General features: G+C 42.8%; 1 protein-coding gene across 10 annotated transcripts in view; it reads left to right on the top strand.

Moving 5' to 3' along the window:
* The window catches only part of LOC124591006 (oxidation resistance protein 1), a 775,097-nt gene that overhangs the window by 448,514 nt on the left and 308,253 nt on the right, over nucleotides 1-18,330 (top strand). For all 10 annotated transcript variants that reach the window (XM_047131701.1, XM_047131696.1, XM_047131697.1 and 7 more), the window contains one exon: nucleotides 5,784-5,878. In XM_047131701.1, the coding sequence (XP_046987657.1) occupies nucleotides 5,784-5,878 (95 nt within the window). The remainder of the gene's footprint in view (nucleotides 1-5,783; nucleotides 5,879-18,330) is intronic.

Here is an 18,330-nt window from a genome sequence, read left to right as displayed (position 1 = left end):
ATCTGTGTGCATACCCAAATGGCAGCTTGCTAATGCTGACTGGCAGCTTTACTCCTCCCTCCCGACCGTCGAAGAACAAGTTTCCCCACTTGTGATGACTCTCAAACATTATCCTTACTGCTGCAGGATGTTCCATTCCTCGCATTTACTCTTTATCACGTGGTGTCCCAGTCCCTTGGTGGACTGAGGCACACTGCAACGCAATTCACGCCTGGAGACGTGCTCTCCGCGTTCTTAACCGTCATCCTACGATGGCGGACTGCATTCATTACAAACAGATGCGAGCAAAGTGTCGTCGCATTCTTCAGAATAGCAAAGGGCTAGCTGGATTTCATTCCCTAGTTCTTTTAACAGTTCAACATCTTCCTCTGTCGTGTTGGACAACCTCCAACGGCTCTCTGGGACCAAGATCCATTCCCCTGACGCTGACGTCATCGTGGACCTTATTGTTGTCTCCAACATCTTTGGCCGTCATTTTGCTGTCCCCTAGTCTGTCCATTGGGACTCACGCATAATCGATGAACTCTCTGTTCGTGCTCTATAGTTTTGTCTTGGGCGCGCATGACCCCAGTTGTTTTTTGCGCCCTAATACAAAACAAAACAAACTGTTTAGCGTAACAAAGCAACATGGTCGCAAGTAGTATAAAACAGCATAAAAATTCTAATTCATAGTAAATGTTCATGAAAACAAAAGTGTTTAATACACCTCTGTAGCCGAATTTTATGCATGATAAAATTTTAAATTGCCCAGATATGTTTCGCTGGGAATTTTTAAGAATATATTGACAGATGGATAGGTCATCAACCAGTATAAATTGAAAGAGGTTATTTCCTTGTAGCTGTCCATATTTCATTATGTGCTATTGCAATTATGGCATTACGCAACTTTCTAGCTCAGTAGATAGATGTCATTACATTGTGTAAATCTGGTGATAGATATCACAAAATCAAAGACTCAACAGACGCCATTACTTGTCGCCACAAAGATGAAAACTTAACTTAATATTTCTGTAAGATTACGTCATGGAGCTTAGCGTAGTTACTATTGACGTACCAACTGATCATCATACAGTGATTTGTACTTATAATGCTTGTAAGTTACACGTTTACTATGGTGACACATTAATCTCGTCAGTGAAATCCCGACCTTACGTTGAGATGCAGTATTAATAAATTGTTCATTACGGAGAATAAGTGTAACAGAATAAGAAAAAAGTAATATATTTGCGAAGAGCATTAAAAAAGTATTACTCCCCAAAAGTTACTCGTTTTGACATTTGACTCCGCACGCCATACAGTGACATTGTTACAAATATTTCATATGAAAGGAGGTATTGTCATTTGACAATTTTTTATAATAAAAAAATCTTTTAGTTTAGTTGGCGTTCTGTCACGTCAAAGAGCCCAACAAAGAGAAATACCAAGCCAGTGACCGAGCGAGGTGACGCAGTGGTTAACACGGGACTCGGATTCGGGAGAACGACGGCTCAGGCTCAAACTTACGTCCGCCCAACCACATTTTGGTTTTCCGTGAGTTTACTAAATCACTTACGTCGAATGTCGGGACGTTTCCTGTGAAAGGACGCGGCCGATTCCCTTCTCCGTCCTTCATTTCTCCGAGCTTGATGCTGCGTCTCTTAACGACCTCGTTGTCGACGGGACGTTAAACACTAATATCCATAAAGCCCGTGAGTGTGATGATGGCGACATACACACACGTCAGATACATCTGAGTTTTGATACTTGCTAAAGCACACAATTGTCACTATACTGTACTTGAGAATGGCTAAATTGGTGAAATAACATTTGTGAATACCGAATTTTAAAACTGAATACTTTTTAATATTTAAAGACGACGATTCTCTCTTTCAGGGAGTGTTACTGTGTCGGATTTACATATCTTCACAGAGTTGCCATTGCTGCTGTCGTTCATTGGAGAAATTTTCCACCAGACTATATCCTTAGAACGTGAAGAAACTTGATCGTATCATAAATCGTGTGCTGTTTGGATGCACAGTATTTCTTACATTCTGTTGAACTTTCTTAGTATAAAATATATTGAAGTCCTGTTCAGGCGAAGCACGGTCTAAATATCAGCTTCCACCTCCTGGGGATATTACTTTCGATTTACTGTAGTTTCCGTAGATGACTTCATGTATCACTGTGGTTCCTGCATCTCTACCAGTGGCTGATTCCACCTCCATTGTCGAACAGGAGCACATTTTCCCTTTCTTGAAAACCTTGATGCCGCCGGCACTTTTTAATGGAAATCAATTACTACAATCTTCAACTTATTGCACATAACATATTTATTAATCATATACTGCAACGTGCGTGGCGACAATACCTGATATGGACCAGGTCGTATGATGAATGCAGCAAAACGTGCAAATTATCCTGTCTCGTTAAACAATGCGCTGTCTGGTTTTTTTTTTTTTTTTGGAGGTAATTCTTGAAACTAGCAGAAAATATATTAAGAAAACGTCAGTTGACGTAGAGTGTTCAACCATCTGATTACGAATACGATGGACATGAATGACAGACCATAGCTTTGGAGAATTTTGCGGCTGTAAGACAGCATGCGAAAAGTGTCGACTCGCAGCGCTCGTTCGGCGGGCGTCAAGGTCGGTCCGTGATTCACACTGGCATGCCGAATAGTTGGATCACACTGAGGCGTCTATGACGTGATTGTGTTATCCGCAGTTGGAACATTTAAGCAGATATTTAAGCAGATATTGGCTCATGTGCACCCACTACCTCTGTTTATTCGTCGGAGCACTTCAGAATTAACTGCAATGTCGTTCTGGTTCAAATGGCTCTGAGCACTATGGGACTTAACTGCTGTGGTCATCAGTCCCCTAGAACTTAGAACTACTTAAACCTAACTAACCTAAGGACATCACACACATCCATGCCCGGGGCAGGATTCGAACCTGCGACCGTAGCGGTCACGCAGTTCCAGACTGTAGCGCCTAGAACCGCACGGCCACTCCGGCCGGTAATGTCGTTCTGGCTTAAGTCCTCTGGAGACATCACAGTGGAGTACTTGTTTTTACTTCTCGAGGAAAACAATGTAATTTACGACAGAAAAGTTGGCACCTGAGTTAAAAAAAAAACAAAAAAAAACTGAGTGCACGTGTATCAAGTGTTTCGTAACTGGTTGTTATACGCGGCACGTAACCCTGATTGTCACACCAAGTGCCTCCTGCAGACTATGTTCACTGCTCTGGACACCTGCTTTGAGTTGTCATCGAATGAAATTGATATAACCGCGCGCTTAATAGTATCGTTGCTTAGGCAAAGAACATTCGACGGAATCTCTTTCTATGTCCTAGCGCGGCATTGAGTTATTGTTAAAAATATCCATGTTTGTCTTGTTGTTAAAAGCCCTTCGGTCAGATTTTGAGGTGGCAGTTAAACTGTTACTGTCATCGCGCTAAAGTGTATTTAGTTTTAACAAAGACCTTAATCGTTCCTTCTGTCACACTTTCGCAGCATGTTCTCACTAGGGCGTGGAGAAAAGGAATGACTCCGTATTTTTTATGTGGAAACTCTTCGAGCTTTTTAAATAAAACAAACTTTATTAAAATTCTAAATGTTTATTCTTAATTTATACATATTTATTTTTCAACATAGTCACCCTGACGACGAGCTCTTCACCGCTTCATCGCTATCGAATTGAAGTTTCCAAAGGTGATCTTTGTTTTGGAAGTAGGTGAAAAAGGGGTGGGGGCAGGTGGGAACGGTATGGGGGATGATTGATGACAGTGAACCCAAGGCGTCGCATTGATGCAAATGTCGCAGCGCTGTCTGGCATTGTTATGCTGAAAGAGAGGGTACTCCACGTGTGCCCGATTTCTTCGAATTCTAAACTCCATTACAGCACGCTGTTTCTCACGCACGTACATACTTCGGTACACACGGCCATGATAACACGCTACAGTTTGTCATGGGGCAGCAGATATGTCAACAGAAGAATAAAAATGTAGAACGTTAATAACAATTGTTTTATTTGACGAGCTCTAGGTGTTTTCACGTAAAAATTTCGCAGGCATTACTTTTCAAAACGCCCTGATGTAACTGAGTGTCAGGTTGGGCCCTTTCGAGAGATGAATTTGACTCTGTGCCGCCGGAAATACTTTCGAGCAATGCTGTCGTTCGTAAACGTATTCATTCCCCGTGTGGCAATTAACATAATGTACTATACACTACTTGGGACCTGAAACAACAAATGCTATACCTTATTTTAGACTCAAGTTAAAGGGTTGTATCGCCGAACGTGCAGGTAAACTTCTCATCAACTGAAGCTTAGTTTTGACTACTATCGCCCATGCATTTATTGGCCTTCGTCATAAGCCGGTGCCTGGAGTCCGTCGTGTTAACGAACAGTGAAAAAAAAAATTCAGTAAGACAAAGGTAAGAACTTCCGATCTTGAGGCGAATTGCTATTTACTGTTTGAGCCATCAAGCCAGAATGGTAGCTTTTAAAAGATGGAATTTTTTCCCTTCTGTTTACACTGGCTTTTAAGGGCTCACAGAGAAGCACCACAGGTGGAATGTTTACGCAACCTACTGTGTGTGCTGTCCCATCGATGACGTCAGGGACGCGTCATTGGGGCTGTATTGGAGACGCGTGGCGACCTTGACAGAGCAGTCTACGTGCTTCACAAGTTGTCGGCGCTCCTGTTGGAACTACAGGCGTACGACAATAAACATTCGCTTGTGTTTCACGTTCCTATCGCAGGCAGTCGCTTGGTATCCAGATGCCAGACTGCGTGACCTACCTTGATTTACATTTAAAAGCGTGGCTGACGAGCGCAGTAATTGGCTTGCACTGCTGGTGTTTATCTAGCCAGTTGCAAACATTAGCCAATAATCATCTCGTTACCATTGGAAGCAGAGTGTTTACAACTTTCCAATCGGAATCTTATTACCGGAGCGCAGAAAACAATATTTCCATTCCCAGTGTGCAAAGATACCAGAACAAAAGGAGTCCAGAAATTAAGTAGCTAAGCAATATTAACTCTGTTACTTCAGGGAGAAGCAAATCTAAAAGTCTCGACTTAAGACACAGCTGACCCGTCTGTAGTACTCCTAAGTGGAAACTGGCCTTGTTGGATGAAATTCCGTTTAGTCGCATCCGTCAATGCATCTCCAATTACGAACTTAGTTTCCGAGTAAAAATATTAACTTCAGTTTCTGATCATACAATTGAATTTTGTTTTCGGCGAACGTTTAATGCCGGGATTCCTGGTTGACGTTATACTATTACTTCGCACATGATATTGTAATACTCGCAAATTCGCGAGAAAGTCCTTTGGGTGTACTGTCCTATTGCGAAGAAAATGCATCAAAACGCTGGCGCCATCATTTACTTTTGAATACAGGGAAGGAAATAATTTTTGCCTCCTTTCGATTTTTTAAAAATTTGATATTTCTGCAATTTAGCCGGGAGTGGTGGTCGAATATCAGGCCCTGACAACTATGTACTACAGGGCATAAATAAAGAAGGCTGCCTCCTAGGCTGTTGCTAGTCCTATGATAACTGAAGATCATCAGAAAATTGAAACTGATAATAAATAATCATGTTATCAGTAGTTCTTGCAAGTTCCGTGAAACATGGCACTTTCACACTTGTTTTAATGTAAGTTTCCAATAACAGTTTCCGAGACATCACTTAAAGTTCTTCTGTTTGAGAAACGTACCTCACCAGGAGACTCCAGTGAGTGCAGAATACTAGTTTACGTTATTGCGTATTAATTTCCTTCCTTTCTTGTTTACAGATTCTGATGGCGGAGGTCCCGGAAAGGACGGCGCCCCTCTCGGGGAGCGCCGACCCGCTTCTGCCCCGCCCCCAATCGAGACGACGACGTACACGGTGAGTGGATATGTGGCGGCTGCATGTTACAAATCTCCGGTACAGATTAGCAAAATGGAAATCATCCTCTACAGCTATACGTATGCTATAATGGAATTTTCTGGGTACATTACTAATAATAATACTAAATTTCATTGGCATAGAGGTTTTCTGTAGATTAAAACTGAAGAAACTGCAAAAAGATGAGAACTTAGGGAGATGGGCCCTGGATAAACTGTAAGAACCAGAGGTTGTACAGAGTTTCAGCGAGAGCATAAGGGAACAATTGACAGGAATGGGGGAAAGAAATACAGTAGAAGAAGAATGGGTAGCTTTGAGGGATGAAGTAGTGAAGGCAGCAGAGGATCAAGTAGGTAAAAAGACGAGGGCTAGTAGAAATCCTTGGGTAACAGAAGATATATTGAATTTAATTGAAGAAAGGAGAAAATATAAAAATGCAGTAAATGAAGCCGGCAAAAAGGAATACAAACGTCACAAATGAGATCGACAGGAAGTGCAAAATGGCTAAGCAGGGATGGGTAGAGGACAAATGTAAGGATGTAGAGGCTTATCTCACTAGGGGTAAGATAGATACTGCCTACATGAAAATTAAAAAGACCTTTGGAGAAAAGAGAACCACTAGTATAAATACAAAAGCTCAGATGGAAACCCAGTTCTAAGCAAAGAAGGGAAAGCAGAAAGGTGGAAGGAGTATATAGAGGGTCTATACAAGGGCGATGTACTTGAGGACAATATTATGGAAATGGAAGAGGATGTAGATGAAGATGAAATGGGAGATACGATACTGCGTGAAGAGTTTGACAGAGCACTGAAAGACCTGAGTCGAAACAAGGCCCCCGGAGTAGACAACATTCCATTAGAACTACTGACGGCCTTGGGAGAGCCAATCCTGACAAAACTCTACCATCTGGTGAGCAAGATGTATGAAACAGGCGAAATACCTTCAGACTTCAAGAAGAATATAATAATTCCAATCCCAAAGAAAGCAGGTGTTGACATGTGAAAATTACCAAACTATCAGCTTAATAAGTCACAGCTGCAAAATACTAACGCGAATTCTTTACAGAAGAATGGAAAAACTAGTAGAAGCCGACCTCGGGGAAGATCAGTTTGGATTCCGTAGAAGTGTTGGAACACGTGAGGCAATACTGACCCTATGACTTATCTTAGAAGCTACATTTAAGGCAGGGCAAACCTACGTTTCTAGCATTTGTAGACTTAGAGAAAGCTTTTGACAATGTTGACTGGAATACCCTCTTTCAAATTCTAAAGGTTGCAGGGGTAAAATACAGGGAGCGAAAGGCTATTTACAATTTGTACAGAAACCAGATGGCAGTTATAAGAATCGAGGGGCATGAAAGGGAAGCAGTGGTTGGGAAGGGAGTGAGACAGGGTTGTAGTCTGTCCCCGATGTTATCCAATCTGTATATTGAGCAAGCAGTGAAGGAAACAAAAGAAAAATTTGGAGTAGGTACTAAAATCCATGGAGAACAAATAAAAACTTTGAGGTTCGCCGATGACATTGTAATTCTGTCAAAGGCAGCAAAGCACTTGGAAGAGCAGTTGAACGGAATGGACAGTGTCTTCAAAGGAGGATATAAGATGAACATCAACAAAAGCAAAACGAGGATATTGGAATGTAGTCGAATTAGGTCGGGTGACGCTGAGGGAATTAGATTAGTAAATGAGACACTTAAAGTAGTAAACGAGTTTCGCTATTTGGGGAGCAAAATAACTGATGATGGGCGAAGTAGAGAGGATATAAAATGCAGACTGGCAACGGCAAGGAAAGCGTTTCTGAAGAAGAGAAATTCGTTAACATCGAGTATAGATTTAAGTGTCAGGAAGTCATATCTGAAAGTATTTGTATGGAGTGTAGCCATGTATGGAAGTGAAACATGGACGATAAATAGTTTGGACAAGAAGAGAATAGAAGCATTCGAAATGTGGTGCTACAGAAGAATGCTGAGGATTAGATGGGTAGATCATGTAACTAATGAGGAAGTATTGAATAGGATTGGAGAGAAGAGATGTTTGTGGCACAACTTGACTAGAAGAAGGGATCGGTTGGTAGGACATGTTCTGAGACATCGAGGGATCACCAATTTAGTATTGGAGGGCAGCGTGGAGGGTAAAAATCGTAGAGGGAGACCAAGAGATGAATACACTAAGCAGATTCAGAAGGATGTAGGTTGCGCTAGGTACTGGGAGATGAAGAGGCTTGTACAGGACAGAGTAGCATGGAGAGCTGCATCAAACCAGTCTCAGGACAGACAACAACAACAACAACAACAACAACAGAGGTTTTCTATCCAACAGAAATTTTAGCATGTCATCGCCGGCCGAAGTGGCCGTGCGGTTAAAGGCGCTGCAGTCTGGAACCGCAAGACCGCTACGGTCGCAGGTTCGAATCCTGCCTCGGGCATGGATGTTTGTGATGTCCTTAGGTTAGTTAGGTTTAACTAGTTCTAAGTTCTAGGGGACTAATGACCTCAGCAGTCGAGTCCCATAGTGCTCAGAGCCATTTGTGAACCATTTTTTAGCATGTCATCGCATACAGTATCTGATCAAAAGTATCCGGACACTCACTAGTGTCCACACTTCCTTTTTTGACGGCATGAAATGTGGTTGGGATACTTTCAGCGGTGTGTCCTCAAGAGCGGAAACTAGAGAATGTAGTGATGCTGAATGTCTCGGGATTTTGAGCGAGATCTACGTTCACATAACGCTAGGGACAGCTCGGCCCGAAACGTAAAGAACCAATAGCATACCAGGGTAGCGGGATCCAATACGATTGCTTCGTTTCCGATAAGCTTGTGTGCGGTCTGGCGGAGACATTTTTATCTTTCGTGTTCTGCAGACTCCATGGCAGACATACCGAAAGAATGTTAATGTTTACATGTGAAACATTATGGGAACGATTTATTAAAAAATGATTCATAGAACATTGTGTTTTGTTAGTGCAGTTGTTTCGTGCAAAAAGGGAGGGAAATGAAACTTCGTCCTTATCTTCAATACCTCAGTGCTCGTGTTGCTCGCATGTGCTTCTGGAACACTGACATATTGTAAAAATTCGACGAAAACTTTTTGTAATTTCTAGCACAATTTGTATTGAATAATTGTTTTTGAGAATAGTGGCACATGCTACAATTACGTGTATATTTCGCCTTTAAATGGTTATTTCGCTAGACGTAAAACGTGAGTTACGGAAATTATAGTACAAAAGACAGTCGGATACCGTAAATTAATGTCCATTCTCTACTTTGCACAGTGTTCATTATTACTCACAGGAATTTCAGCTTTGCCCGTTCGTGCATAACCACACCCTCGGAAATCGCGACTTATCAGAATAAACAGAAGTGTATTCGTGACCAGCTAAAAAGCAAATATCATTGCTGTTTCTTTCACTTTAAGGAGTTTGATCGTTCGTTCTTTAATCAGATAATTACAAAATCGATGGGACTCGTTACAGAGCGAGAGTACGCTCTTGTATGTAAATAATATCGAACTTTACGGAACATTCTTCTATTATATGAATAAGAAAGAACCAGAATCTGTTACAAACATGAAAATCGGGAAAAATATTTGCATGTAGCAGGACGCGAACCTGGTCCCTCAGACACCGCAACCACGTGTCACTGAAAGTAAGACCACGATGTTCGCATAGACCTCATTTTCGCGTAGACCTTATGACTTGATATTATTTATTACAAGATTTTCGCTGATGTGTCGTTAAATGCCTTCATAATTGTAATAAATAGTACCCAGAATGATGTTTGTGATAACTCTTCGATGCGCCATTGCCTTCAAAAGGCATAGTGACATGACAGGAAGTTGTAATACAGTAAGAAACAGAATACGATGAAATCCAATATGGGCTCCCCGCAGTAGCAAGCGGGCGACGTCACGTGACCCGACCCGAATGTCGTGAAATACTGTTGGTTATTCTCGCTTCGCCGGCCGAGGTAGTTCTAAGTTCTAGGAGACTGAAGACCTCAGAAGTTGAGCCTCATAGTGTTCAGAGCCATTTTATTCTCGCTTCGGGCGGAGCTGTCCCTAACGATAAGTCGACGTTCTGAGTCATCCCCAAAGTGGTCCACTGGTTCCAGATTCTTACTCTGGGCAGGTCAGTCCATTTCAGGAATGTTATTGTCCACAAACCATTGCCTAACAGATGCTGCTTACTGGCAGGATTATTCCTGTTATTTTTGAGGCATTGCCAAACCCCTCCATCTAATCGGCGCAGTTTATAGAGCGAATAATGACTCGTTTTTCGCCATCCACTTCCCAGTGGCGTTACTTCTTGCACCACGTCAAGCATCGTGTAACACTGACCACAAAAATATGTCGGTCATGAGGAACTGTTCAACTACGGTGCCCCATTCTTTGTATGTACATGCGCACAGTCTTGGTGCTCGCTGCACTGCTGGCAGCACTGAGGAACTCGGTAGGGATTTCTTCCTCTGATATATATTAGCATTTCCACGTGACATTCCTGTTACCAACTGTTCACTACGGCTGTTTTAGATGAGTTAAACTGTCCCTTATGGATCTGTTACTCAGGTGACATCCAATGACTAATCCAGGTTCGAAGTCACTGAGGCCTCCCGACCGACTAACTTCGCAGTTACTGCTAGTCTACTGACAACACAATAATCCCCGTCTCCATTTATAAAGGCGGGTCCGCCTCTCGTGACACAGTGATAAAATTCCGCATGACATAGGGTTGTTCAGATAGTTTCAGATAGTGTAAGTACCTATTCACGATGTTCTTCCATGTATTTAGATTTTGTATATCCTCTTCTTTTACACCAAATGTTTTCATCATTAATTTTACACTTTGGATCCAGATGCTCATGGGTCGTCCTTTTCCTCCTCTTCCTTCAGTTGTCCACCCCAATATATATTTCATCCATTCCTCTTCCATGCACCTACCACTACAATTTACTCGTATCCAACACATCAGGTATTTCCTTCAACTTCCATTTTCCAATTATTTGTGGTCCTGAAATTCCTGCTAAGCTTCTCCAAAAGTCCATCTGAAATACTTTTAGCTTATGTGAATGTTCCTGATTAGTTGCCCAGGTATCTGCTCGGTATAAGATTATACTATGTAATATCGACTCGAATATGATTCATTTAGCTCTGTTCGTCATATTCCTGCTCCATAAGATTGAGCTGACGCTCGCAGTGACCTTCTGGCTGTTAATGAAAGTTTTATGAATTTCAACATCTGATTTTCGCTCTTTTTCTAGATCCGAGAAAGCACTTCATAAATATATGCGTTTTACATTGCTAGCAGCCACGACGTAGGGAGCCTATAGCCGTCCTCTCTACTGATGTTCTTAGGCTGTTTTGGGATTTCAGTTGGCTCTTGGATTTTGTGTGCGCTTATTGTCGCCTCCTGCGTGTGCTGGCGATTCTTGGAACCCTACAGGGTGCTGAGAATCGTAATGACGACTTGGCAGTGCCAGTCTGTGGTGTTGCCCCAGTGGAATATGGCGTTCGTGTTCTGCTGCAGGTGCCATTAGCCCTTACGTTTTTCTCCATGTACAAGGCACTGCGTATATTAGGCCTACAACTGCAGTGCTTATGGGTTTATGGAATCTTCAGTAGGTTCTACGAAATTCGGTGATACGCAGCTCTTTGTTTTCACTTGATATTGATTTTATCGGTAATTGGTTTTGACCTTAAGGTAACGGTTGAGTACGTTTATTTCCGGTAGACATAGTGTTTGCCGTTGGGAGTTCTGTTGCTCTCCATACCCATTACCGGAATCGCACCGTTACTGCCTTGTTTCTGCGCTAACTGAATGCTCGTGCGCGGGCTGTTAATATACTTTCAAAAATTTGCCCTTCCCAAAGTTATATTATTATCTTGCAGAACACCTCTACTCAGCGGACACGCCATTCTCCGACTTACATTTCCTCTCCCAAATGCCAGCAAGGAATGAAAGAGAGCTTATGTTGTATATGAAATAGTAAAGAGCGCCTATTGACATGTTGCAGCTTCGAGTCGGGCTGTGAAGCGTACTCAGGTGGCTTGAATTGGTAAGGCACTTCCCGTGAAGCACGAAGGTGGGCAGCTCGCTTGCCGGTCCTTAACAAACTTGGGAGGTTCCATTACTGATAGTTAGTTCATTACCTACTGCCTGCTTAGGCTACGTGCAGTTGTATCTTTCGCTTCCTTCCTTGCGCGGGACACATCTTCTGACGTCTACAAACTTATTGTAATTTTAGGGAGACCACATTAGAAACTACTTGAGTAAGCGCTGGAGACCAGATTTTCACTTTCCTGAGTGAGCGTTGTAAGAGCTGAGCAATGTGATCAGGTGTCACAAACTATTGTAAGCTCGTTTCCTTTCATTTTGAACATGGGACAAGACTGCAGCTAGGTTACGTATCTACCCGAGATCCAAGAGTGTCCGCTGATTGCGTGCGTCGACCCGGACCGCTACATCGCTGGTCATCCAGCCTTGGAGCCCCCCGTGTCCCGGCAACACAGTGGCATCAGTGGGCGCTCCTGGACATCGCCGATCAATACCTGGTCGCCGATCAGGCGCAGGGACAGCTGATGTAATTCGCTAGCCTCCGCGAGTAGGAGAGCGCCTTGTCCAGTAGCCGCAACCTGCATGTGGCGACTGCCGCTAGTCTTAAACTGGATGCGCAGTTGTGACTGATTTACATGTCTCATCGGGAGAGTGGGGTATATAGCGGCACCAAGGGAACGGAGCCTTTGCGCCCCCCCCCCCCCCCATTACCCCTTGTTACCCTTATTTTTTTTATAACTTCGAAAATTGCTAGTGAGCCAGTAATGAATTCCGTATGTTGCCTATGCAAAATGAATATCGGTGTACAGTTCCATATCAAGTTCAAACTATCCAAGCTGGTGTTAGGTATGGATTGAATCAGGCGAATCTATACAAATATACAGAAATACAACATACACGTCGCTATATACAAAGTAAAGATGCACCTGTAACGCTCACTGAGCTACTCCAGTTACGTGCTGCAATGAAGTAGTTCATCCTATTCAGGAGGAACAGACATCAAATCCTCCTCTGCTCGTACTGGTAAAGATTTTTCCGTGGCCTCCCTGATTACAACTGTCAAACTATGGAATGGTTCTATAACGGATCATAGCAGATCCGTCCTTATACAACTGAGTGGTTCCTTTAACAATTACTACCTCGACGTGAAGAAGACGTTCAACGATGACTTGTCTTTTCTTATGAATTCTTCCATGACCATTCCCATGCGCCTTCGTGTATTTCATAAGAAGCTGAAAAGTCAGTATTCTTTGCTTGAAGTTCTGAAGTCCACGGATGTTTAATGTTTGTGCACGGTATCGTTCTGAGCTGATACCAACAAATGTTCTTTTTTTCTGCTTACAAATAGATACTGATAAATATAATTCTAACAACTATATTGAGGTGACTATTGGTCAGTAAATTGATTTCGTGTCTCAATTCTTGTTTGGTCATTGCGACTGACAGACGTCTCGTAAATACTACGTATTGGAATTGCCATTACGAAGGAAGTAAACAGAAAAGTGTGAGACAATAGCTATATATTTCCTGAACCGCTTTTTTCCAGTCAAAAGACAAAAATGTAGGCCATACTATTTTTTTAAATGCACAAATACGAAGAAGAGACACGACGCAATATAGTCAGGGTACGAAGCTTTGTCAGAGTGGTTTGACATGGAAACAAAATAGACATAATACCGGAAGCAGGCAATATGAGACACGAAATAAGAGGCATTTAGATGCACTAATTTAAGAAAATTTTACGCTAAGTTTCAAGCACGAGGTGAGTTGGTGGTGGGGAAAACAGCAATAACGTGCAGAATTTTTTAGTAAACTATGAGGTGAAGGAAGAGAGCAAAGTGTCGTGTTGAAATGTTGTGCAGACTAGAAGTGAAGTACTGTAGAAGGTATTGTCATTGGTCACCTGTAGGTGACTGCGAAGTGGATCAAACAGTACTCCAAGTTTCTGCTCAATTGCGTTATCACCTTGTTGAGCCGCGGCGCAGTTAACGCGCTAACCTGAAACTGACAAATGATTCCTTGTGCCATTGGACCGATGCCCTAAAGAGCTGCCCTCAGGTTGTGCGACGAATGTAGACATATAGCGCGTCTTGGAATTTCGTGTCACAATCATCTCAGGAAACGCAGGTGGTTGCTTTCGCTGCAAGCTGGGGAGCATGATCTATAGTTGATTATAATCTCTTGTGCATCTGTGTAATTCTCAGTTAAAACGTGAAGGCATGCACGCAAATTACATCCGCGGTGTTAAAAGTATGTGCTGTAAAAAGATATAATCGTTCGGAGATTGCATTTATTAAATTTTCCTCCTTGTCTTGTCTGTAATACGTAGTCGTTCACAATTTCCAGTGGCTCAACGGCCTGGAGCTAGTCTTTCAATTCGACGTCACTTCGCCTACTTGCGTGCCCCTAAACTATCCTACTAAACCTTCTGTGGAAGAGGGCATACCGCTTAACGTGAAGTCCAAAGCATTTGCCGTTCCTGGCGAATATTCCAATCACTGAACGGTGAAAGCTTGATATTTGACGGACTGAAAGTTTCCCATCGTTCGACCGGCATTCGATCCCACAACCTCTCGGTTTCCAAGCACACGCCTTACTACTAGATTACCCTGGCTCACTTATTCCACACGATCGGCTGATTACGGCAATGTGCCATTGTCAAAAGGTTACTTACGACCTCCAAACTTTATAGGCACACTATGTGAGTGTATACAATGTACGGCTGCCATTCAGCTATATAACTACTGTCGTAATAGACTCGAACGAGACCTGCGTTCCACACCATTATTCAGATCGTTGATGACCATGGATAACAGTGTAAAATAGTTTGAGTCGTCGTCAGTCCGAAGACTGGTTTGGTGCAGCTCTCCACGCCACTCTATCCTGTGCAACCCTTTTCATCTGCGTATTACTACTGCAACGTACATTCATTTCAGCGTGCGTAATGTAGTAAACAAAGCCTTGTTTTCCCTCTACAGTTTCTACCGCACAAATTTCCCGTCAGTACTATGCTGATGATACCTTGATGTCGCAGAATGTGCCCAATCAACCGATCTCTTCTTTTATTCAAGTGCTAACACAAATTTTCCCCACCAGTTCGATTCAGTACCTCCTCGGTAGTTACGCGACATACCCATCTGAAGTTCCTCTTTCTTCTACAGCACCACGTCTCAAAAGCTACTGTGTTCTCGTCTGAACTGATTATCGTCTATGTTTCGCACCCGTACAAGGCTAAACTCCAGATAAATACGAGTGGCGTTCAGTAAGTAATGCACTGCATTTTTTTCCTGAAAGCAGGTTGGTTTTATTGAGGATTCCAATGCACAGTTTTATTCCCCACTCTTTTGGCTACAATAGCGTAATCTCCGTTCAATGCGACGGCCTTAAGCTACCATACTGGGAGGGCCTGTATTCCCGCATGGTACCACTCCACTGGTCGACGTCGGAGCCAAAGTCTTACTGCATCAGTAACTTCCACATTATCCACGTACTGCGGGAACTTCCCGCAGAGAGCATCCTTAATGGGATCAAGCAGATGGAGTTCTGAAGGTGCGAGATTCGGGCTGTAGACAGGATGAGGAGGAACAAACCAGGAAAGTCTAGTGAGCTGCTCACGGGTACAAAGGCTTGTGTGCGGCCTTGTGTCGTGATGGAGAAGTTCGTTTGCCTTTTTGTGACGATGAACACGTTGAAGTCGTTTCTTCAGTTTCCTGAGGGTAGCACAATGCACTTCAGAGTCGATCGTTGCACCATGAGGCAGTGTATCAAACAAAATAACATCTCCAGAGTCCACGAAGGCCGTCGCCATGACTTTACCGCGCTCTGAGGATGACTTCCGATGAATGTATCCGCACGTTCCAACACTGCAGGAGTCACAGCTGTGTGCGGCCGACCGGCACGCGGCAAACCGGACAGGTTTGCGCGGCGTTGTAGCGATGGCAACAAACGCGTCGCCCAACGACTCACCGTGTTTTTGTTCACTGCCAGATCTCTATATACATTTTGCAAGCAGTTATCAAATATCTGCGGTGGTCTGATTTTCCGCTCCTTTCACCGCACCCTCGTTACGAACGCCATTTCGAAGGCTACGTACAACGCCGCAACCTGTCTGAACTTCGTGAAACTATAGGGGCCGAAATGGGAATATTCCATGATGGCCCACCACAAAGTCCGCATTTTTCAACTACAGCTGGCCGAGAAAGAATTTATTGCGTTACTTATTGAACGTCCCTCGTATCTTTAGAAAGGACGGAAGTAAAGCTGCGAGGACGGGTCGTGAGTCGTGCTTGGGTAGCTCAGAGCACTTGCCTGCCAGAGGCAAAGGTCCCGAGTTAGTCTCGGTCCTGCACGCAGGAAGTTTCATATCAGCGCACACTCCGCTGCAGAGTGAAAATTTCATTCCAAACTTCTCAGTATTTCAGCTGATAACATGTTAACAAATTTCTCGTTTTCAGAAAATTTTTTCTTCCTGTTGCCAGTCTGCGTTTCATATCTATTCGGGCCAACGTAAATTACTTTACTGCCCAGTTGGCAAAACTCTTCTACTAGTTTCAGTGTATCATTTTTCAGCATAGCCTGATGTGATTTGACTGCTTTACGTTACCCTTGTAGATATCTTTTGAAGATACTGTCCGTTTCGTTCAACGGCTCTTCAAAGTCCTCTGCGGATGACATTGTAATTCTGTCAGACACAGCAAGCGTCAATGTTTTATTTCTTCTCCCCGGGCTTTAATTCCTCCTTCAAATTTTTCTTTGGTTTCCTGTACTGTTTCCTCAATGTACAGATTGAACAACGTCGGGGATAGGCTACAATCCTGTCTCACTCCCATCTCAACGACTGCCTCCCTTTCACGCCCTTCTGTTCTAATAACCGTAGTGTGAAACTTCCTGGCACATTAAAACTGTGTACCGGACCGAGACTCGAACTCGGGACCTTTGTCTTTCGCGATCAATTGCCCTACCATCTGAGCTACCCAAGCGCGACTCACGCCCCGTCCTCACAGCTTTACTTCTGCCAGTACCTCGCCTCCTATCTTCCAAACTGGGTAACTCAGATGGTAGAGCAATTGCCCGCGATAGGCAAAGGTCCCGAGTTCGAGTCTCGGTCCGGCACACAGTTCTAATCTGCCAGGAACTTTCATGTCAGCTCACACTCCGCTGCAGAGTGGAAATCTCATTCTGGTACCATAGTGTGGTTTCTGTACAAGTTATAAATGACATGTATTATAGCCCTGCTTCCTTCCGCATTTCAAAGCGTTTATTCCAGTTAAGAGTAATCACCTGAAAATCAGCAGATCGTGTCAAATAGTGTTTGTAACTGTGATACAACCAGGGTGCACAGTACAGCTGAGGCATTTTTCGGAAGAAAGGCTCATAAGACAAAATGGTTATATATTCGAATAACAACTGATTCTAACATAGTTATATGTTAATAACTACTACTAAGGAAATCTTTCCATAATACTACATAGTTTAACCTGTGTTTTTAATGTTAAAAGTCCGATAAACATTTATGGACCCTTTATCCGTTAATCAGTGGCACGAGGTTGTAATGAGTAGACATTTTTCATCAAATATTATTAATCCTCAGAACATATTAAGACATAACAGTAATATTGTTCCTAATAACACCTACGATCAGGGAATCCTTGTAAAGATACGATAATTAAGTAAAAAAGGAAATAGATAGCAGAATATATCTATACAACTAAATTGTCACTGTTTTGTCCTGTGGCTCTTACAGTATAATGGACAGTTTCCGTGGTATAGTTTCTAGTTACTGAAGGATATTTTGCCTGTGTTCTTTTTTCCCGTCCTGCATAGATGCCTATTTTCTCAAGAACGTCTGGTTGCTGGTAACTACATCAAGCATACTGTATATCCATTAACTACGTTGATCATCCATGTACTTAAATGAATCCCTTGCATCATTGGTCTGAGTTCACTGGATTAAATATCACTGACGATAGTCTTAAGTCCTGCAATATTCAGTTACTGCATTTCTTTTTCCAAAGCCGGAATGATGGATATGGATCTTTGTATATTACTAATCTTAGTACTGAACCACCTGCTTTGCATTTCAGAAAAAAATTCTGAATTTTAAACACGTAAGCACTCGTTACATTAAACTGAAAGAAAAGTGCTGCGTGCGCACGCATTAAGAAAACACTGCTCCGGCCGGTACCATTGCGATAATGAAACAAAACCGTAGGAGAATATTCTACATAACTCGCTGATTAATTTTAAACAATTCCCCGAAAATGGTCTCACGGCCCTATTATCCTTCAATCGGAAAAAGCCTCGGGTCTCTTTATATCTGAAGAACGTCAGGTTATGATACAGCATCAAGTGTTTAGCATTTTCACAGGTGAAAAAAGCCGTCTGTACATCCTGTTTCTGGATA

This window comes from Schistocerca americana, chromosome 2 (genome assembly GCF_021461395.2).
Source record: "Schistocerca americana isolate TAMUIC-IGC-003095 chromosome 2, iqSchAmer2.1, whole genome shotgun sequence".
Taxonomy (NCBI): domain Eukaryota; kingdom Metazoa; phylum Arthropoda; class Insecta; order Orthoptera; family Acrididae; genus Schistocerca; species Schistocerca americana.
The sequence above is the reverse complement of the archived record's forward strand: the minus strand, read 5'-3'. Positions and strand labels throughout refer to the sequence as shown.